A 22,623-nucleotide genomic window follows, 5' to 3' on the forward strand; every position below is an offset into this window, starting at 1 on the left:
ATTTGGGGGGGGGGATAAGGAATTGGTTTTAAAGGGTCGGGGTGGGTTTAGGGGTTGTTTTGGTGTGCCGGTTTTCCCGCCCTCCCCCAAATAATTCCCGTGCCCTATTTAACGATACAATACAAATGCCCCTGACGATAAATCGGGGGCATTTGTATTGTATCGTGCACTCTAACGATTTAGGACGATTTTAAAATTATCTGACGATAATTTTAATCGTTCAAAAACGATTCACATCCCTACAAGTGTCAAGCATTCTGATGAGTAGATGGTCATTTATGAACCCAAACAATCAAATAGCCAAGTTTTTAAATGTTCCTTTTGTAGAAGTGAAGCAGCCTTTATTGATACATATATGCCTTGTAGGCCCATCGCAATTGCAACTTTTTATGTGACAGTTGTGTATAATCAGATACTACTTAACCATTTTTCTCCCAACAGTAAAAAGAATATAAGGAAACAACGGATGAAAATCTTGTTCAATGTTGTACTGGAGGCACGGGAGCCAGGTACAAACAGAAAGTTATGTGACCTTTTTATGGTCAAGCCCTCTAAAAAGGATTATCCAGATTACTATAAAATCATCTTGGAGCCAATGGACATGAAGATTATTGAGCATAATATCCGTACTGATAAATACCCTGGGGAGGAGGCAATGATAGAAGATATGAGGCTAATGTTTCGAAATGCACGGCACTATAATGAAGAAGGCTCCCAGGTACGGTTAAACATGTTTTCCTTCATGTTTCATTGCAGAATGTAACATTCCTATTAAGTTACAGTGAGTAACGATTTGCCATGGATTCTCTCAGTCTTTACTGAAAATATGATCTTCCTAGTTCTTAGCTTATAATATTTTTGTTGTCATAGTACACACATTTTGATTAATATAATTTTGCCATAAGGCCTGCTGCACAGTGCCATTCAGAGGCACTGGTGTTCAGTTTCCTGTTCATATCTCTTCTGCTTTCTGGGTTATTTGGTTCTTGGGATCCTGCAAAGCCAGTGTTCACAGTCCTTGAAGGGAAAGAAGTCAGTCATGTTGCCATTGCACAATCTAGTGGCTGGATTTAGGGCCCTTGATTACAGGTTTCCTGAAGCAGCCCTAGTGCATGGGAATCCCCCAGCCAAGGATGGTGGCTGCAATGACTGGATTAAGGCTTTGAGTTTTCAGGCAGCGGTGTGCGGAAGTTTTATGCGGAGAGCTTGTCTATGCTGGGTTCAGAAGGCTCAGGACAAGCAATCGGGGTCGGTGACTGAGGCAGCACAAGCGGCTGTTTGGAAGCGGGAGTGGCCTATGTGGCCGATGTTCTTCATGACATGATCCAAATGTCCGCCAGGAGTATGGTCTCTGCAGTGGCAGCACGGAGGCTGCTGTGGCTGAGAAATTTGTCAGCGGACATGTTCAAAGCCTAACTGTCAAATTTCCCTTTTAAGGAGATGTTCCTCTTTGGGGAGGACTTGGAGAAGCTCACGAAGCTGTTGGGGGAGATGAAGGGTAATAAGGGCACTCGGAAGCCTTTTCCGCTGCAAGCTCGTTTTCAGGAAGCCCTGGGGTTTTGTGCGGGCAGGAGCCCAGGATCGACATCACAGAAGCAGGGACCTGGTAGACAGTCCTTTTGCAGTCAGTGCAGACCCCCAAGAGACAATGATTCTGAAGGGGCTGGTGAAAGCAAGATTGGGCAATGAAGGCATGTTGTTCCGATCCTTCCTGGAGGTTATCCCTTTTTTATGAGGAGTTAACCAGAATAACATCGGACCGATGGATCCTGGAGGTGATAAGAGACGCCTTTGTAGTCTCCCGCTGCGTCTCCCAGTGCAAGCGAGAGGCAGTGAGGGAGACTTTTTGCTTGTTGCAACTCCTGCACGCCATTGTACTAGTGCCCCTTCAGGAGAGGGGGCAGGGCAGGTATTCTGTATACTTCATGGTGCCAAAGAAGGAAAGGACTTTTCAACCCATTCTCAATCTGCAAAAGGTCAATGCTGCCCTCCTAGTGTCGCGTTTTCAGATGGGGAGGCATTGTGCATGGTGATATGAGCGGTGCGCAAAGGGGAATTTCTGACATTGTTGGACTTGACAGAGGCCTATCTGCATATTCCCATTCGGGGCAAGCACCAATGGTTCCTGAGGTTCATGGTTCTGGGAGAACATTTTCAATTTCAAGCTCTTCCCTTTGGGTTGGCGATGGTGCCAAAGATGATGGTGGTAGTGGAAGCCCTCAGAAAGGAAGGTATTCTGTTACACCTTTACCTGGATGACTGGCTGATCCGGGCAAAGTCTGAACTGGAGTGTCGTCGCTCGGTCTAGTGTTCTGCAGATGCTGGAGTCATTGAGCTGGGTGAAGAATTGAGCAAAGAGCCATCTGGAGCCTGCCCAGTTTTTGGAGTATCTGGGGGCATGTTTTGATACCTGGATGAGAATGTTTTCCTGACTGTGGAGAGACTCAAGTTGTAGGTTCAGATTTTTAGGTCTACACCTGTCATTGCCCAGTGTCTGGGATTACTTGCAGGTCCTGGGTTCCATGGTGTCTACACTGGATTTAGCTCCTTGGGTCTTTGCGCATATGTGTCCACTGCGGGGTCGCTGTTATCCCAGTGGGATCTGCTGTCGGAAGATTTTCAGCCTCCTTTGCCGTTGCCAGTGGATGCCAGGTCCAGTCTTTCATGGTGACTGTCTCTGTACAATCTGGAGAAAGGGATGTATCTGGAAGTCCCCGATTGGGTACTGGTGACAACAGATGCCAGCCTTTCGAGCTGGAGGGCGATTTGTCAAGGGAAATCTGCCCAGGGCCAGTGGTTGCCAGAGGAAGTAGCCTAATCAATCAATCGATTGGAGACCAGGCTGGTGCGCAAAGCCTTACTGGTCTTTCTTCTGCTCGTTCGGGACAAGTTGGTGCAAGTGTTCTCAGAAAATGCAGCAACAGTGGCCTTCATCAATCGGCAGGATGGCATGAAGAGTCGGCTAGTGGCTCAGGAGGCGCAAGTTCTGATCGTGTGGGCATAGAAACATCTGGTGAGATTAGCTGCTTCTTATGTCGCAGGGGTGGAAAATGTGCAGACGGACTTCCTCAGCAGACAGTGTCTGGACCTGGGGGAGTGGTGGTAGTTGGCAGAGGCCTTCGCTTTGCTGCAGGCAAGGTGAGGAAAACCAGTAATAGACCTCATGGTGACGCCAACAAATTCAATGATGTGTCAGTTTTTCAGTCGCAAAAGAGAAGTCTGATCAGAGGGCATCGATGCTCTAGTTGAATTATGGTTGACACATTTGTTGCTGACGTGTTCCCACAGTTGCCTCTCATAGGTTGGGTGTTGTGGCGGACCAAGCTTCATCCAGGCAGAGGGATTCTGGTGGCACCCGAGTGGCCGCACCAGCCACTTGCAGGCATTCTGCATCTGGCGGTGGACGGGCCCATTCGCTCAGCTCAACTGTCCGGGTTCCTTCGGCAGGGGCCAATTTTTCAGACCGGGAGGATCGCTTCTCTCTAGCAGCTTGGCTTTTGAGAGGCAAAGAATCCGTTTGAAAGGCTATTTGGAGCCTGTGATTACGAATTTGCTTCGGGCATGGAGGCCTTCCATGTCTTTAGCTTATATCCAAGTGTGGAGAGTGTTTGAATTGTGATGTTTGCAGAACAAGTGTTATATCATCGAGGTGTTTGGTGGATTCTTAGGGGCAACAGTGAATAGTGACTCCCACCGGGAGGAGCCCCGTAGGGAACTGTAGCACCAGGCTAGACTCAGATGCACAAACACAGAGAATATATCTTTATTATGCAGCTTGTATGGTTCACCAGAGGTGGCAGTAGAATGGATTAGATAGCAACAGTCTGTGATCCTCGGCGGAGGAGACCAGTCCCACAGTGGTGGTATAAGGCCCCAATGCAGATATCCAGTGAGGCGCTGTAGGAGAGACAGACTGGCAGATGTTATTACACACTCCCTTGTAGATGAGTAGATAGAGTTCCCAATAAGCAGTAGAGAGAGGATAAGTTTATTTATTTATTTTATTTATTTAAGTTTTTTATATACCAACATTCAAGACGGTGGTCCCCATCATGCTGGTTCACAAGAAACAGGGGTGAAACTTTACCATTTAACAAAAGTGCAGAAAAGCAGTTACATAAAACAAGGGAAAACAATAACTTGGAATGAGAAGGGAAATGAAGATTAGATAGTAAAATATAAGTATAAATAACATTTTGAAAGGTGGCTGTTAACGCTAATACTAGCGGAGCTTGTTGTGTGAAGGGAGATTAGATGGGTTGGAGTTAGGAAAGGCCTGCGTGAACAGCCACGTTTGAGTCTTATCTTGAATGTTGAGATGTTGGGTTCCATTCTAAGATCCGGGGGAATGGAGTTCCATAATGTTGGACCGGCTGTGGAGAATGCCCGATCTCTAAGCGTGATGTGTCTGGTAGTCTTGGCTGGAGGTACTTGAAGTGATCCTTTGTAAGCATCTCTTGTCGGTCTTGTGGAATGGTGTAATCGGAGGGGAATATGGAGATCGATTGGGGCTAATTGATGGATGTTTTTGAAAATGGTGAGAATGGCCTTGTAGATTATTCTGAAGTGGATGGGCAGCCAATGGAGGTCCATCAAGATAGGTGTTATGTGTTCTCTTCTCCTGGTGTTGGTGAGTAGCAACAGTCTGTGATCCTCAGCAGAGGAGTCCCGTCCGCAATGGTGGTGTAGGGCCTGATGCAGATAGACAACGAGGAGCTGTAGATGAACAGCTCAGGAGAAGTAGTACTCACTCTCTGTAGCTGATAGGTAGTGTTCCAGCAGGTAGAAGAATTGGTAGGCACCAGGATAGATACACAGGCCCTCGAGGAGCGAATACCTGGATTCAGGATAGGCACCTGGAAATAAGCAAAGGGCCCCCGAGGAGCGGGTACCCAAGTTAGTAGAACCCCGGAGGGTGAAGATAGCTTCCAGCAGCAGCAGAAGTGGCAGAGCAGCTTCAGACCGGAACAAATCCAGTCCGTTGCTAACCCGGTCAGCAAATGGGCAACCTTTTGTAGTCTGAAGCAGTGACATCACTCGAGGGGGACACCCCCGAGGATTGCGCCAACACTGTTATAAGACATGAGGCATGCACGTGCGCGCGCCCTAGGAGGCCTCAGGTCAACATGGCGGGACGCCGCGCCAAAGCCACTCCGGGGACGCCGGAGGGTGCAGCAAGGAGATGCTACGGACGCCATTCTCCCAAGGCTGGTGGAGAAGGCTGAAATAGAGGTGAGGCATGTCGGGCGAAGCCGTCTGAGACCGGACGCAACAACAAGCTGCAAGCTTTGATGGTAAATGTTCCACAGATCCTGGCCTTTTTGCAGAGTGGTTTGGCTAAGGGTTTGGCCTATAATTCCCTTTGGGTCCAGGTAGCAGCTTTGGGTTCCCTTTGCGGTAGGATTTGGGGAAGACCATTGGCGTCTCATCCGGATGTGGTCCCTTTCTTAAAAGGGGCAAAATATTTGCATCCTCCTGTTTGGAAGATCTGTCCAGCATGGAATCTAAATTTGGTTCTTCGGATGCTGTGTGGTCCTCCTTTCGAGCCAATGCAGAGGGTTCTTTGAAGGATTTAACCCTAAAGGCTAGGCAAATATATGAGCTTCAGGCGTTGACATGTAGGGACCCTTTCCTGCGTTTTTCAGAGGATAGAGTTTCCTTACATACGGCTCCTTCTTTTTTGCCTAAGGTGGTATTGTCCTTTCACCTTAACCAGGTTGTCAAGCTGCTGGCCTTTTCAAATTTGCTCACTGATGATCTGATGGCGAGGTAGCTTTGCTTACTGGATGTGCATCGGATTCTTTTGCGATATCTCAAGGTGACGAATGCCTTTCAGAGGTCTGATCATCTATTTTTCCTGTTGAGTGGGGCAAGGAAAGGAAATAAGGCTTCCAAGGGCACTATTGCTCGATGGTTGAAGGAAACGATAGTTTCTGCTTATATCTGAAAAGGCAGGTCAGTGCCGGATAGTTTGAGAGTGCATTCCACTAGGGCGCAGGCAACCTCCTGGGTGGATGTCAATTACTCCCCCCCCCCCCCCCCCCGGAGATTTGTCGAGCGGTGGTGTGGTCTTTTTTTCACACTTTTACCAGACATTACCACTTGGATGTGCGGGCGCCAGAGGAGGCGGCTTTTGGGGAAAGTGTGTTGCGCACAGGTCTTTCGAGTTCCCACCCAGGATAGAGGGGCTTGGGTACATCCCAGTCGTCTGGATTGATCTGGGGTACGAACAGGAAAGAAAAATTGGTTTTTACTTGCTTATTTTCATTACCGAAGTACCATGGATCAGTCCAAAGACACATCCCCTTTCTTTTCAAAAGACTTCCTCGAGGTGCTGGAAGTTGATATGCTCAGAATAAGGAATAGTTGTACATAGTTGTGTGTGTTATCTGTTCCGTCAAGGGGGCTCCAACTTTATTCTCTGTTCGCCCTATCCTTTATACCTTTATCTTGGCTTGGGTACAGGTCAATACTGAGGGACTGCAGGTGGCACTCTTGGTTATGAAGCAGTGCCTCAAGGTTTTGTTCTCTGCCTCCATTTGCTGGTAGGGATGCATAAACCCACTCGTCTGGACTGATCCGTTGTACTTCAGGAATGAAAATTAGCAGGTAAGAACCAATTTTCCTTTTTCTCATTAATATCCAATATAAATATTTATTTTAATAATTTTATTGAATTGAATATACCACCTGTAAAAGCAGGTTTAACAGGCAGTTTACAAATGAAATTAAATATAGATGCAATTAGTAAAGACAATCAACCATTATAAAATACAACATAAACAAAAAGCACAATGAGGTAAAGAATGCCTGGTACGAGAAGAAAATACTGCAAAAACCATGCATTGCTAATAAATGCCTGGTTGAAAAAACAGGTTTTGACTGCTTTATGAAATTTAAAAAATTCATTTCTAAAAGAGAGAGAATTCCAGAGGAGAGAACAGCCTGATATGAGAAGGAGAATTCTCTTGTGACATCTAATAGAGAGAAGGAGAATTTGTGGGAGATCCTTTTGAGAGGGCCACAAGATGCGAGAGAGAGAATAGGGAAGAGCTTAGAAACATAAAGAGGCTATCTAGCGTGTAGAGCTCGAAAAGTTAAACAATTTTAAACCTAATACAATAGGAAATGGGAAGCCAGTGTAAAGATTGTAGAACCAGGGAGACAGTCTGATTTCTTTAGGCCATAAATGACCTTAGCAGCCATATTCTGCAATCATTTAAGTTGGCATTGTAGTAAACCGAAGAGAAGAGAGTTGCAGTAGTCAATTTTAGAAATGATAAAAATGTGGAAAAGTAATTTTATGTCATGAGACTAGTAAAGCAGATGTAGCGAAGAAAAAAGAATGACTTCTGAACAATATTAGAAATATGCTGACATAAAAAGCTTAGAATCAAATTGAACTCCCAATGTAATGGCAACATCCTTGAGTGGGATTGAAGTACCAAGCATAATGGGAAAGATAGATTGAACGTGATCCCGATGAGGAGCCCTTAGGGTTTCTTATTTTAGATTGGTTAGCTTTGTTTGTTGGAGGAGAGCCAATTCACAGCTTGATCCAGACAATTATTAAGGGTAATGAGAGCAAAAGAAGTTCTAGTATCAAGTCGCTGTGATTTGAATATCATCTGCTTAGAAAGACAATCTGAATCCACAATCTTGGATGAGGATGATAGAATATTGAAAAGAAGAGAAGATAAAATGGAGCCCTGAGAAACACCAGAGGGCAAGGATTTAAGAGCAGGAAGCTGGTGGTTCCACTCGACCTGAAAGGAATGTTTGTGTATGTAAGAGCAAAACCATACCAGCACAAAATCTGTCAAACTAATCTCTTCAAGATGTGAAAAGACTAATCATGTTCAACAGCATCAAAGGCGCAGCGCTCATGTCCAAAAGGTGGTGAGGAAATCCTCATTGTCCATCAGCCTGGATTCTGATATTAATTAGAGCTAACAATAAGGATTCCATGCTATGTTCCTTTCAAAAACTTGACTGGCAGGGATATAAGCGTTAGTTTTAGGCACAAAGTTATACAGTTGATCTTAAATGACCTTTTCAATTATCTTAGAGAGGATTGGGAGATTGGAATTGGGCCTGAAATGGGCCAGAATCCTCTGGTTAAAAAACTCTGTTTCTTAACCAGAGGATGATTTATTTATTTATATATTTATTTAAATCTTTTCTATGCCGTCGTTAAGAAGGATCCGTCACAACGGTTTACAATAGGGCACATAAAATAAGGATGCTGAGATATATTAATTTACACAGGTGCCGTAATGATTCGGTACATAGTTTTCTAAATGATATAATTGGTTTGTGATACAATACTGTCCAGGAATTATCAGTTTAAAAACAATTCTAACTTTATAAGTGTCAATTTCTCTTCTGGTGAAGAACGAGAAGGTAGAGTAAAAACAGAAATATAGCTACACACTAAGTTGTTGTGGAAGAAGTCTGGCAGATAGTGATGAATTTATAATAATGGAAAGAGGTGGAAATAAACCTAAAGATGGATTCTTTAAAAGTTTAGATGACAGAGATCCAAAGTGTGTGAAATATAAAGAATTCAATAGTAAATGAACACCACCAACTGTAGGGTGCTCCCAAGAGATAAGAATGACAACGAGATCTTAGAATTAAGAGGCACAAGTACTTTATGTATGTTATCAATTTTCTTCAATATAAGGTACACACAAATGGTGATGTTTACCACCCTCTCAACACTAATGTAAACTATACATAAACCTTAAGAGAGGTAACAAATCTTTATTATCAAAACTTTTCACCAAGTCACATAAAGTGTGTGAACTGATGAAGCACTGTCTCTAAATTTTGATGAAGGAAGAAGCATACAGTGAAGAGCATCAGATGAAGACAATTTATAATCTTAATGTATTTTTAAGCACAGATGCGCATATGTACTGATTATATTTGATCATACAATAGCATGGTAATTAGGGCTAAAGAATAGAGAGTAGTGAAACAATTGTGCTATTAGGTAGAAACATTTATAGAGTTGGTAAGTGGTGTCCTATAAGCCTCAGGATGTATATACATATGTGCTCTGTTGTATTTTGAAAAATTTGCATTTTGAAAAAGTTGCTTTTTTGAAAAATTTGTTTGATAACTTCACTGTTGCTTTAATTGTTATTTTAACAGTGTGAATGAGTGAGTGAGTTTTATGACTCACTTTTTATGCGACTTGGTGAAAAGTTTTGATAATAAAGATTTGTTACCTCTCTTAAGGTTTATGTATAATCAATTTTCTTCAAACATTAAGCAGCAAAATCATTTCCTGACCCTGAAGAATTGGCTGGTGAGGAGAGATCCGCCTGGTTGGAGAGAAGAGTTACTATTTTAAATAGTTGATAAGATCAATTATTCAGACCTGATTTTATTAGAAATGCATTTATTCTTTCCTGAAAATATTTCAGATTGAAAGTGCTTATTGACAGTAATCCATTTGGATTTATATTCAGTAGATCTATGCATGCATTACAATCTTTCATAGTGGGGAATTTGTCTTTTTAAGATACGTAACCCAGAATGGTATCGGGGGATGAATATGGCTACAACAAAGTGATCGCTGGGTTAGAAGAGTGACTTTATTGATCGCTTCCCTGAGAGTATGAGTCCAAGAATCAATTTGACTATCCAATTTAAGAATCAAATCCAGATTGAAGGGAATCAAGTTCAGAGGCCAGAAGATCAAAATCTGTCTGCTTCAGATTTCTAGATTGAATGATTTCTGAGTCAGTAAGAGGTAGACTGGGGAGAACATAGCTAAAAGAAAAAGTAATTAAGGAGTATCTGTCCAGAGAAAGTTACAGATTTATAAGGAGTTGGCAAGCACCAGATTGCTTGAAGAGGAGAAGATGAGATCTAAGGTATGACCGGCTTTGTGTTTGGGGCCAGAAAACCATTGTGTTAGTACAAGGTCGAAAGCTAGAGAATTTTTGTCAGTCTTCTGGACAGCATTATGAACATGAATATTAGTAAAAATGTGGCTTAGTGTACATGAATGGAAGTAAAAAGCTGTGTATATACATTCTAACTAACTTATAAACTGTGGGAAACTGAAACTTTGCACACAGGCCTTGGTGAATAAGGGCTTCAGTAGTGAAACTAACAGGAAATGTCCAAATATTTAATTTTTTTTTTCTAAAGGAGAGGACCTTAAAATAAATTTTTTTCTGAACTGAATTGGACAAAACTGTATATCTGAGAAAGAGATAGGTGAAGTTTGGGTAATGATGAGTTTGAATCCAATGTCAGATTTTTTTATTTTTTTGGAAAAGGAGCGAGGGTCAGCATTGAATTAGTTTTAAATTTGAACCCTTTTACAGATAAATTGATTTTTCTGAAACTGTCCCCCCTCCCAATCTCCAACAATACCAAAAGAGAAATCTGCCTTAAAGGAAAAAAGCTTGCATAACAGGCAGTAGAAGAGGACTGGAAAGCTCATCTGCATACTGCTCCCAGCATCCCCTGGGAGAGGAGTCCAGAGGTCACGGCAAGCGATCCAGGGATTGAATTCCACAGCCCCAGCTTCCAGAGGCCTGCACCCTTTGCAGTAGAAAAAGACCAGAAGGCTCATCTGCATACTGCTCCCAGCATACCCCAGGAGAGGAGTCCAGAGGTCACTGCAAGCAATCCAGGGATTGAATTCCGCAGCCCCAGCTTCCAGAGGCCCTGCACCCTTTGCAATAGAAGAGGACCGGCAGCGCGCGCCATTAAGTGCGCGAATCTCAAACCCTTCAATTAACTGAGTGAAGATCAATTTAATGGTGGTTAAAGAGGAATGGTAAGTATAGCTTTGGGAAATCTTTGGACTTATATAAGTTTGGTGAAAGGTGAAATAGAGGGATATATTCTTTAGAGTTTGTGTGTCTGAGGTAATAAGCAAGCCAGAGATAGTTAATTCTAGTGTCTGTCTTTCCCATCCACTCAACCCTTGAATCTTTAGGCAAGAGACACTTTCTCATTAAAAATCAATCAGGGTCTTATCTAAATCATACTATTGTACCAACCCTTATTGAAAGTTTAATCATCCCCTTGTAGGACATTAGCTGATTAATTAGTAAATTCACCTGTAAATTTAAAGTACTCTAATTCCAACTCCCTTAGTATCCTAAACTTAACTATGAACTCTAAAACTAAGATGAAGGCAGCAGTCCAGCAGCAAGAGGGGGGGCTTTGTAGTCTTTTGCATTGAGTGTCACATGTATGATTTTTTTACCCGCCAGTGAGAGATTGTATGTGTACACTCGGTGCAAAGAGCTCCTCCTCTCAGGGAACGAGTCCGATCTCTGGAGGCTAGAGTAGCAGACTTGGAGGAGCTGAGGCAGATAGAGAGGTACATTGATGAGACCTTCAGGGACATAGTAGCCAAGTCCCAAATCCAATCGGGCAGCCCCAGTGCTGCTTTGGATCAGCAAGGTCTCCCAGTAGGAGAACATTACCCCGGTGTAGCAGGAAGTGATTCTGTAGCAAGGACCTGCTCTCCAGGTGATGTATTGTCCTCTCGCACTGAGGACAAGTCTCCCAGGGCTACTGCCCAGGAGGGAAGGGTTAGGCCGGCCATCATAGTTGGTGATTCAATTATTAGAGATGTAGATAGGGTGGCTGGTGGACGTGAGGACCGCCTGGTAACTTGCCTGCCTGGTGCAAAGGTGGCAGGCCTCACGCGTCACCTAGATAGGATTATAGACAGTGCTGGGGAGGAGCCGGCTGTCATGGTACATGTGGGCACCAACAACATAGGAAAATGTGGGAGAGAGGTTCTGGAAGCCAAATTTAGGATTTTAGATAGAAAGCTGAAATCCGGAACCTCCAGGGTGGCATTCTCTGAAATGCTTCCTGTTCCACGTGCAGGTCTCCAGAGGCAGGCAGAGCTCCAAAGCTTCAATGTGTGGATGAGGCGATGGTGCAGGGAAGAGGGATTCAGTTTTGTAAGGAACTGGGGAAACTTTTGGGGAAGGAGGGGCCTCCACCTTAACCAGAGTGGAACCAAGCTGCTGGCACTAACTTTCAAAAAGGAGATAGAGCAGCTTTTAAACTCGAGTAAGGGGGAAAGCCGACAGTCACTCAACAGTGCATGGTTCGGAGAAATGTATCCTTAAAGGATACTAATGAAACAAGAGAGTTAGGGCATCCCAACAGAGAGGTTCCAATAAAAGCAAATGTAGTCCATGTGCTTATATGTAAAAAATCACTGATGCTAATGATTTCCTAATTATCCCTAACAACTGAAAAGCAGGTTGTTAGTACAAACAAAAAACACACTTTGAAATGTCTGTATGCCAATGCCAGAAGTCTAAGAAGTAAGATGGGAGAGTTAGAGTGTATAGCAGTAAATGATGAGATTGACATAATTGGCATCACAGAGACTTGGTGGAAGGAGGATAACCAATGGGATAGTGTTATATCAGGGTACAGATTATATCGCAATGATAGGGAGGATCAACTTGGAGGGGGTGTGGCACTTTATGTCCGGGAAGGTATAGAGTCCACAGGATAAAGATCATTCAAGAGACTAAATGCTCATTAGAATCTATATGGGTAGAAATCCCATGTGTGTTGGGTAAGAGTATAGTGATAGGAGTATACTACTGTCCACCTGGACAAAATTGTCAGACAGATGATGAAATGCTAAGAGAAATCAGGGAAGCTAACCAGTTTGGCAGGGCAATAATAATGGGAGGTTTCAATTACCCAGTATTGACTGGGGAAATGTAACATCAGGAATTGCTAAAGACATAAAGTTCCTGGATGTAATAAATGACTGCTTCATGGAGCAATTGGTTCAGGAACCAACAAGAGAAGGAGCTATTTTAGATTTAATTCTTAGTGGAATGCAGGATTTGGTGAGAGAGGTAACGGTAGGGCCACTTGGCAATAGTGATCATAAAATGATCAAATTTAAATTAATAACTGGAAGGAGGACAATAAGTAAATCTACAGCTCTAACACTAAACTTTCAAAAGGGAAACTTTGATAAAATGAGGAAAATAGAAAAAAAAATGAAAGGTGCAGCTGCAAAAGTTAAGTGTTCAACAGGCATGGACATTGTTTAAAAATACAATCCTAGAGGTGCAGTCCAGATGTATTCCATGCATTAAGAAAGGTGGAAGGAAGGCAAACCGATTACCATCATAGTTAAAAGGTGAGGTGAAAGAGGCTACTTTAGCTTAAAAAAAAAAAAATCCTTCAAAAATTGGAAGAAGGATCCATCTGAAGAAAATAGGATAAAACCATGAGCATTGTCAAGTTAAGTGTAAAACATTGATAAGACAGGCGAAGAGAAAATTTGAAATGAAGTTGGCCATAGAGGCAAAAACTCATAATAAAAACTTTTTTAAATATATCCGAAGCAAGAAACCTGTGAGGGAGTCAGTTGGGCCATTAGATGACCAAGGGGTTAAAGGGCTCTTAGGGAAGATAAGGCCATTGCAGAAAGACTAAATGAATTCTTTGCTTCTGTGTTTACTAATGAGGATGTTGGAGAGATACCAGTTCTGGAGATGGTTTTCAAGGGTGATGAGTCAGGCGAACTGAACCAAATCATTGTGAAACCTGGAAGATGTAGTAGGCCAGATTGACAAACTAAAGCGTAGCAAATCACCTGAGCCGGATGGTATGCATCCTAGGGTACTGAAAGAACTCAGAAATGAAATTTCTGATCTATTAGTTAAAATTTGTAACCTTTTATTAAAATCATCCATTGTACCTGAAGACTGGAGGGTGGCTAAAGTAACCCCAATATTTAAAAAGGGCTCCAAGGGCGATCCGGGTAACTATAGACCAGTAAGCCTGACTTCAGTGCCGGGAAAAATAGTGGAAACTATTCTAAAGATCAAAATCGTAGAGCATATAGAAAGACATGGTTTAATGGAACACAGTCATCATGGATTTACCAAAGGGAAGTCTTGCCTAACAAATCTGCTTCATTTTTTTTGAAGGGGTTAATAAACATGTGGATAAAGGTGAACCGGTAGATGTAGTGTATTTGGATTTTCAGAAGGCGTTTGACAAGGTCCCTCATGAGAGGCTTCTAAGAAAACTAAAAAGTCATGGGATAGGAGGAGATGTCCTTTTGTGGCTTGCAAACTGGTTAAAAGACAGGAAACAGAGAGTAGGATTAAATGGTCAATTTTCTCAGTGGAAAAAGATACAGTGGAATGCCTCAGGGGGATCTGTATTTGGACCAGTGAGGTTATCAAATTTGCGGATGATACAAAATTATTCAGAGTAGTTAAGTCACAAGTGGATTGTGATACATTACAGGAGGACCTTGCAAGACAGGAAGACTGGGCATCCAAATGGCAGATGAAATTTAATGTGGGCAAATGCAAGGTGTTGCATATAGGGAATAATAACTCTTGCTGAAGTTACACGATGTTAGGTTCCATATTAAGAGCTACCACCCAGGAAAAAGATATAGGCATCATAGTAGATAATACTTTAAAATCGTCGGCTCGGTGTGCTGTAGCAGTCAAAAAATCAAACAGAATGTTAGGAATTATTAGGAAAGAATGGTTAATAAAACTGAAAATGTCATAATGCCTCTGTATCTTTCCATGGTGAGACTGCACTTTGAATACTGTGTACAATTCTGGTCGCCACATCTCAAAAAAGATATAGTTGCGATGGAGAATGTACAGAGAAGGGCAACCAAAATATTAAAGGGGATGGAACAGCTCCCCTATGAAGAAAGGTTGAAGAGACGGCTGAGGGGGGATATGATAGAGGTCTTTAAGATCATGAGAGGTCTTGAACGAGTAGGTGTGAATCGGTTATTTACACTTTTGGATAATACAAGGACTAGGGGACATTCCATGAAGTTAGCAAGTAGCACATTTAAGACTAATCGGAGAAAATTCTTTTTCACTCAATGAACAATTAAACTCTGGAATTTGTTGCCAGAGGATGTGGTTAGTGCAGTTAGTGTAGATGGGTTCAAAAAAGGTTTGGATAAGTTCTTGGCGAAGTCCATTAACTGCTATTAATCAAGTTTACTTAGGGAATAGTCACTGCTATTAGTTGCATCAGTAGCATGGGATCTTCTTAGTGTTTGGGTAATTGCCAGGTTCTTGTGGCCTGGTTTGGCCTCTGTTGGAAACAGGATGCTGGGCTTGATGGACCCTTGGTCTGACCCAGCATGGGCAATTTTTATGTTCTTAGGCAACATGTTATACATAGATATTTAAGACATTGTTTGCTAGAAATGTTCAAACAGATTTCTGTTTTCCCTTTTGTAGAAGATGGAAGCAACAAACGTTTCTTCAAAGGAGGGGAAGCAAAGGCATTGTCTAATAGAATCATGTAATCCAAAGAAAGCTGTGCAGGCCTATGTTAAACTTGCAATCACCAAGCATTTCTTAATCCATAAACTGCTCTCAGCAGCAGCAAATCAGCTCAACAGCTCTGTATTTTCACAGCAGAATTTATTTTATTTTATTTATTTGAGTTTTTCTATACCGGCATTCACGGAGATTCGTATCATGTCGGTTTACATAAAACAGGGGTGATCAATACATTATAAACGTGTATAAATATAACATGAGTATACATTTTATATTTAGTCCAGCTTTTTGGCACCTGGTAGCAGTGAAAAATTCTCCACTCTAGGGCCATCGTTTTATGGAACTTATGCTGATTCTGGGCTGCTCCCATTTGAAGAAAGTTTATCCCTTGAAATAGTTGAATGAGGCAGGACTTTTAAAGAAACAGCCTTCTAAGTAAACAACCCTAGATCCCACAAACATATCCTATTAAACAGACTTGGGGGGGGGGGGGGGGGTGTCCATGTAATAAGGCAGACCACACAGTATAGTGCAGAGTTTTTGTGCGCAGACTTTACTTTCCATGCTATAGGTAGTTTTGTGTACAGCAATGTGCATACAGGTTAGCACCTCTCATTCAAATTTCCCAATGCAGAGTGGCACCCTGGCTTAACTCAAGGTTTTCTTAGTATTGGAAACTTAACTCCAAGCTGGAAATCAATTAAAGTTTCCAGTGCTGGTGTTAGTCTATGAGCAGAATCTTGAGTTCTGGTGCAGGGACCTGTGCAGTATTTATGTGCACAGTGATTTGTCCAAGTTATCTTCCCTTCCTCTCCACTCAATATTTTTTTTAAAGAATGCCCCATGGGACAAGCCCGCTCCTGGCTCTGCAAACAAGACCACGGCCCGCCTGGGGCAGCCATGTGTCCACAGTAGGCCTTCCTTTCCAGCAGGCAGGCAATGAGCCAGTCTGTCTTGGGAGTTCAGAAGCTTGTGTGCAAGAAGAAAAGGCAGCACCACCACCTTGATTCTCTGAATTCGAGCTGGCAGGGATTGCCAGCAAGGGGCTGCAGCTTGGTACCTTCCCTTCCAGCTTCTGCCGTGCTTTGCCCTGTTCCCTCTTCAGTCTCAAGGTTTAAGCGCACAAATCATTTCTTATCCAAAAAAAAAGTATGTACACAAAACATGATGATTTGTGCTAGTGTGTGTGCATAAACTCTCCCCCCCCCCCTTCCAAGTTAAAATGTGCATTCAGCCCATGCAAAGGCTTAGCGCATATTTCAACTTATATTGGCATACCATTTGCTTATTGCTCCAGGAGTTACATATTTTTCGTGTGTGCTTTTAAGAAACTGCACTGAATTTCAGCTCGCAGTCCTAATGTACAACTTTTTACATTGGCTGCTCGGTTTATTTATTTAACAGCTTTTTTTATACCGGTATTCGAGGGTACATCATATCGGTTTACAATGAATTTAAAGAAAATACAAAAAACAGGGAAGGGGAAACATGGGAGTAGAAGGTGAAGCGAAAGAAAAGGGGGACAAACATATAAAGGGGGAGGGTACAAAAAAGAGAAGGAAATGGGATAGAAACTAATGTACATGAGAGGGGATGTACAGGATAATGGGAGATGAGTATTTAACTTAAGAGGGGAACAGTAGAAAACATATAAATAACATGGACGAGAAGTAACTGAAATGAACATTAAAGACTGCGATGTAGGATAACTGTGAAGTACATTATATACTGTAACATAGAAGAGAAATTATTTGAGATAATATAAGATTGAGAGGCATTTGGTTACCTGGTTTCATTGTTTATCTCGTTATTTTCCTGTACGCATAGTTATTGTTCGATGTAATGGCACTGCCAAAAGTTTTAAGTTATCTGTAAACCGATACGATGTGCAAACGGCTGTCGGTATATTAAAACCGCTAAATAAATAAATAAATTAAAGCTTGGTGCTGGCAGGCATACAGAAGCCTTGCACAGCTCTCTGGTACACTCTTAGACCAGTATATTCATGATGAGACTAAGATATATTTTTTTTAATGTTGATTTTTTTTGTATGAGTTGAAGTGAGCTATGTTTTTCAGAATCTATATTATAATTGGGCAGAGTAACTTGGAATAAAGAATTTTTGTTTAATATCTTTAGTGCACAAAATACATCATAAAATCTCTCTGCCACAAGGCTACTTAACTTTCTTTCAATAACATTAAACCTTAGTGTAATTTTCCACTATAGACAAGGCCCCCTCATTTTTTGCTTTGCAATGAATTAAAAGAGGAGACTATGAATATAGATTTACTATTAAAAACCCTAAATATTTTAATGACTAGGTATACAATGATGCTCACATACTGGAGAAGATCCTTAAAGAGAAAAGGAAAGAACTAGGACCTCTGATTGAAGATGATGATATGGCTTCCCCCAAACTGAAGCTAAGTAAGTTAGTAATTCACAGTCTTCTTATTAGAATACAAAACAATATGCCATGATAGAAGTTGGCCCAGGGAAAGTTGCTAAAAATGTTTGTTTTCATGTGTAAGGATTTTTAGCCAATCAAATGTGGACAACAATTGATATTCTCTTATATAGTCAAACTTGCATGACAGAAACCTATTTCTTAGCTACCAAATAGATTATCAGTTTGGTTTTAAGTATATTTGGATAAATTAGACAGGTGGTAAATCTTTAAGTATACTTGGTAGCCTGTGCAATACATTTTAACATGCAAATAATGATGCCCTTTTGTACATGCTAAAATAAAACATGCTATGCAATAAGATCTTAACATATACATTAAGGCTGTTCCCTATCACATTAAATATAAGCACTAAAATTAGCACGTCGCCATATGTAAAGGAGGCTTTACTGAGCCCATGGGAAATGGCATGGTGTGCTGTTCACACCCACTATTTTCTGTTGGCTCGGAACCCCCGCTGAACGACCTCCTGCAGTCGATCTCCTGCTGGCGCCATTTTCCGTACGGAAAACGATTCGCGGCAGGAAATCGCTCCCGGACCCCCGCTGGACCCCCAGGGACTTTTGGCCAGCTTGGGGGGGCCTCCCGACCCCCACAAGACTTGCCAAAAGTCCAGCGGGGGTCCGGAACGACCTCCTGCAGTCGAATCGTGTTGGTCTATGGCCGCCGCCATTTTGCAAAATGGCGGCGCAGAATGGCGCCGGCTGAAGACAACACGATTCAATTGCAGGAGACCGTTCCGGACCGCCGCTGGACCCCCAGGTAATTTAAGGCATTTGGGGGGGTTCGGGAGGGTGGGGGATTTAATTTAAAGGGTCGGGGGTGGGTTTTAGGGTGTTTTAGTGTGCCGGTTTTCCTGCCCTCCCCCTTCCCCCGATTTAGCTACGGACCGCCGCTGGACCCCCAGGTAATTTAAGGCATTTGGGGGGAGGTTCGGGAGGGTGGGGGATTTAATTTAAAGGGTCGGGGGTGGGTTTTAGGGTGTTTTAGTGTGCCGGTTTTCCTGCCCTCCCCCTTCCCCCGATTTAGCTACGGACCGCCGCTGGACCCCCAGGTAATTTAAGGCATTTGGGGGGGGTTCGAGAGGGTGGGGGATTTAATTTAAAGGGTCGGGGGTGGGTTTTAGGGTGTTTTAGTGTGCCGGTTTTCCTGCCCTCCCCCTTCCCCCGATTTAGCTATGGACCGCCGCTGGACCCCCAGGTAATTTAAGGCATTTGGGGGGGTTCGGGAGGGTGGGGGATTTAATTTAAAGGGTCGGGGGTGGGTTTTAGGGGGTTTTAGTGTGCCGGTTCACGATTTTAACGATTTTCACGATACTCTAAACACCCAAACGGCGACAATACGATTCCCTCCCCCTCCCAGCCGAAATCGATCGTTAAGACGATCGAGGACACGATTCACATCTCTAGTTCACATCTCTAGTTCACACCCACTATTTTCTGTGGGCTCAGTAAAGCCTGAAAATTTAAACCTGCCTTAGACTAGTGTTTTATATTTTTTAATGTGCATTGTAAGGCTGACAAGTGCCTAGATCTAAAGTTGAAAGGGCTATTTAGCACTGGAGACATCTTCCTCTGAAGCCCTTATTATGAAGGGTTCTAGCCTCCCTATTAAGGTCCTGATCCCTCAGTGTTAAAAGAAGGCACCCCCTTCCTGGGCAGCACCACTTGATCCCTAATTGCTGGATGTCAAATCAAAAGCCCCCTCTGGGGCATCCCTCTCTTTCCCCCTACTGCTTCCCTCCTCCCAGAGAATAAATGCTAGGTGACATCATTTGTAATTCAGTGGCCAGGTTAGCAAGCGGACTCTGCAGTCCCTCCTGCCACTGAAGCATGCTGGTACCTTTGGCGTAGTAAATGCCTGTTTCAAAGGGGTTGGGGGGGGGGGGGGGGGGGGGGGGACGGACTCTGGGCTAGCCTGTGGGGGTTGGTAGTGTGGAAGATGGGAGAGGTTTGCCACTCAGGGAGCACTTTCATTTGACGTCAGAGGATCAGCTGGTGTTGCTTCAGAGGGGCTCCTTTTGATATCAGGGGATCAAGACTGACCGAGGGCTGGGGCAGGGGTTGAGGTCTCCACTGGATGGTGGTTAACACATTATACATGGTATAACACTATACATGGTATAGTTTTTTTGGTTTCTGTGCACACTATTACTGTGGCCAGTCAAGTGTGGCAAAAGTGAAACGTGCACCACAAAACTTACTGCATAGCATGTTAAGTAATGTTTTCCATGCACATTAGAGGTAATTTTAAAAGGAGTTATGTGTGTAAGTATAACATACTATTGTAGCAATTTTAAAAAGTCATTTTCATGCATAACGTGCACTTACATGTGACTATCCTATGCACAATTCAATGGCATATATGGTAGCAATTTTCAAAAGCTCACTTTCATGGTAAAATGTATTTATATTTGTAATACTCAATTTTAAGCTTATTAAATGCTTTTTAAAATCAGGCTCTTATTGCATAGGTCCCTTAGTGTTTGCAAACTGAGGGAGGTCCCTACCTTGGTGCACAGAACAGCGATGAATATGTAATTTGAAGAAGTGCAAGCCCTTTTATTGCATTTTTGCTTTAGATGAGAGAGAGAAATGTAGGAGCTGATGCCTGCCAGCTTTGAAAATTATTCTGAGCCATTCATTACTCTGTTACACAGACAAATGATTGAAAAATTACTGTAGTGACTTTTTCATTTAAACTTTGTTGTCACATTCCCTCTGCATTTTTTTGCATTTTCAAATTGCCCATAATAAAACATGCAGAGCGTCTGCACATTGCAAACTTGCTCCCCATGTATTTCTTCCATAATTGACCTGTGCACCTGTGGCTGGTATTATCAGTCCCAGTGGGTGCTGCTTAGGTTACCAATTGCAGTTGTTACAAAAAAGGAAGCTTTTGAGTAAGCACAGGTGGTTGAAGAAGGTTTGCATTTTCATGTATGTTTTATATATATTTATATATATATATATATATATATATATATATATATATATATATATATATATATATATATTTATTTATTTATTTATTTATTTTTTTTAAATCTGTGTTTAGGTAGAAAGAGTGGTATTTCCCCTAAAAAGTCAAAATACCTCAGCCCAATGCAGCAAAAACTGAATGAAGTGTATGAAGCCGTAAAGAATTACACGGACAAACGAGGCCGGCGGCTGAGCGCCATCTTCCTGAGGCTTCCTTCCCGGTCCGAGCTGCCTGATTACTACATCACCATTAAAAGACCCATTGACATGGAAAAGATTAGGAGCCATCTAATGGCCAACAAGTACCAGGACATTGATGCTATGTTTGAAGACTTTGTGATGATGTTTAATAATGCTTGCACTTACAATGAACCCGAGTCTTTGATTTATAAAGATGCCCTGGTTCTTCATAAAGTTTTGCTTGAAACGCGACGAGACATTGAAGGGGACGAGGATTCTCATGTCCCCAATGTGACATTACTCATCCAAGAACTTATCCACAATCTTTTTGTGTCTGTGATGAGCCATCAAGACGATGAGGGAAGGTGCTATAGTGATTCATTGGCTGAAATCCCAGGCATCGATCCCAATTTCCCTAACAAACCTGCTTTGACTTTCGACATTATTCGGAAGAATGTGGAAAATAATCGTTATAGGAGATTGGACTTGTTCCAGGACCACATGTTTGACGTGCTGGAAAGGGCAAGGAGAATGAACCGGTGAGTTGAAACCTTAAACCCTTCATAATTTATTTAACAATCCCTACACCACCACCACTTATTGATTTTATTGCACTTTTCAAAAAACATTTTCCTGGAATCTGAATGGACTGCAGTAACAGTAGCTTCAAATAAATTAAGAGAATTTGTAAAGGGTACTGTTAGAGGAAAAAACTTTGATATTGCATTCATCCTCTGTGCTTCCCTTGCCTACTGGCAGTATGTGGCAAGTGTTTGAGATGCAAAGTACATTAATGAGGCCACACCAAATATAGTGCAGCAGCAAGGTTTCCTAGCATGGGTTCAGCATTACACCAGTGTGGCGGCTTCTATTACATAGTTATCTGTGAAATATTTTTTCTTCTCCTGCTTGTTCAGCAAAGTGAGTTATGCTTCATTGTGACTGAAAGAAGATTAGCTGGGCCCTCCCTCCTGACCATTCCTCCAGTCTACAAGTAGCAGTGTTATAAAAGTTACCTTATAAAAGCAAGCAGTTATATTTTTGTGAGAATTTCTAGTAAAGTGTAACTAGTTAGTTATGTTTCTAGTTACTTTTGACCAACTTGAAAATGAGCCATACTCATGGCATGATTTTATCCTAATCACAAGTTTGTGTATAACCAGAAATACCCTGCGCATTATGCATAAGAGGATTGTACAGAAACAAATAAAACTAGTTGATCTACACTGTTTATAGGGATTGAGAAGCAGTTATAAGAATTCTGTTTCAGATGTGTATACAAGCTTAAGGTGCTTCAGACCATTGTGATCTTGGACTGAATTCATATTTTGCAGTATCATTTCCTCCTAACCCCTTTCTATCTGAGACCTACTTAAGAGCTAATGACTGAAGGAGAAAAAAACAAAGGTTCTCGCAATCATTATTTGTCTCTGGTCCCTGTAATTTCCCCAGTTGCAGTTATCATTGCTTCAGTTCCTTCCAGTTTGGAAAGTGTCATGGATAATCTGCGGCAGGAGCAGCACAAATTGCTCCTTTGCATTTAGTGATATGTTAAGAACTTGAAAGTGACAGTAGCCGAATGCCCTACTTCACCCACTTTTTACTGAACATCTTCACAGACCCCCAACGATTGGAATTTCTTTTCAGCAGTCAAGGTATGCTCGCCAGAGGGTGATACAGCTCTCTC

The 22,623-nt window shown here is 42.3% G+C and overlaps 1 protein-coding gene across 6 annotated transcripts in view; it reads left to right on the forward strand.

Moving 5' to 3' along the window:
• The window catches only part of PBRM1 (polybromo 1), a 355,730-nt gene that overhangs the window by 161,065 nt on the left and 172,042 nt on the right, over positions 1-22,623 (forward strand). For all 6 annotated transcript variants that reach the window (XM_029599448.1, XM_029599445.1, XM_029599446.1 and 3 more), the window contains exons 15-17: positions 442-718; positions 17,630-17,735; positions 20,833-21,475. In XM_029599448.1, the coding sequence (XP_029455308.1) occupies positions 442-718; positions 17,630-17,735; positions 20,833-21,475 (1,026 nt within the window). The remainder of the gene's footprint in view (positions 1-441; positions 719-17,629; positions 17,736-20,832; positions 21,476-22,623) is intronic.

This window comes from Rhinatrema bivittatum, chromosome 4 (assembly GCF_901001135.1).
Source record: "Rhinatrema bivittatum chromosome 4, aRhiBiv1.1, whole genome shotgun sequence".
In the NCBI taxonomy this organism is placed as follows: domain Eukaryota; kingdom Metazoa; phylum Chordata; class Amphibia; order Gymnophiona; family Rhinatrematidae; genus Rhinatrema; species Rhinatrema bivittatum.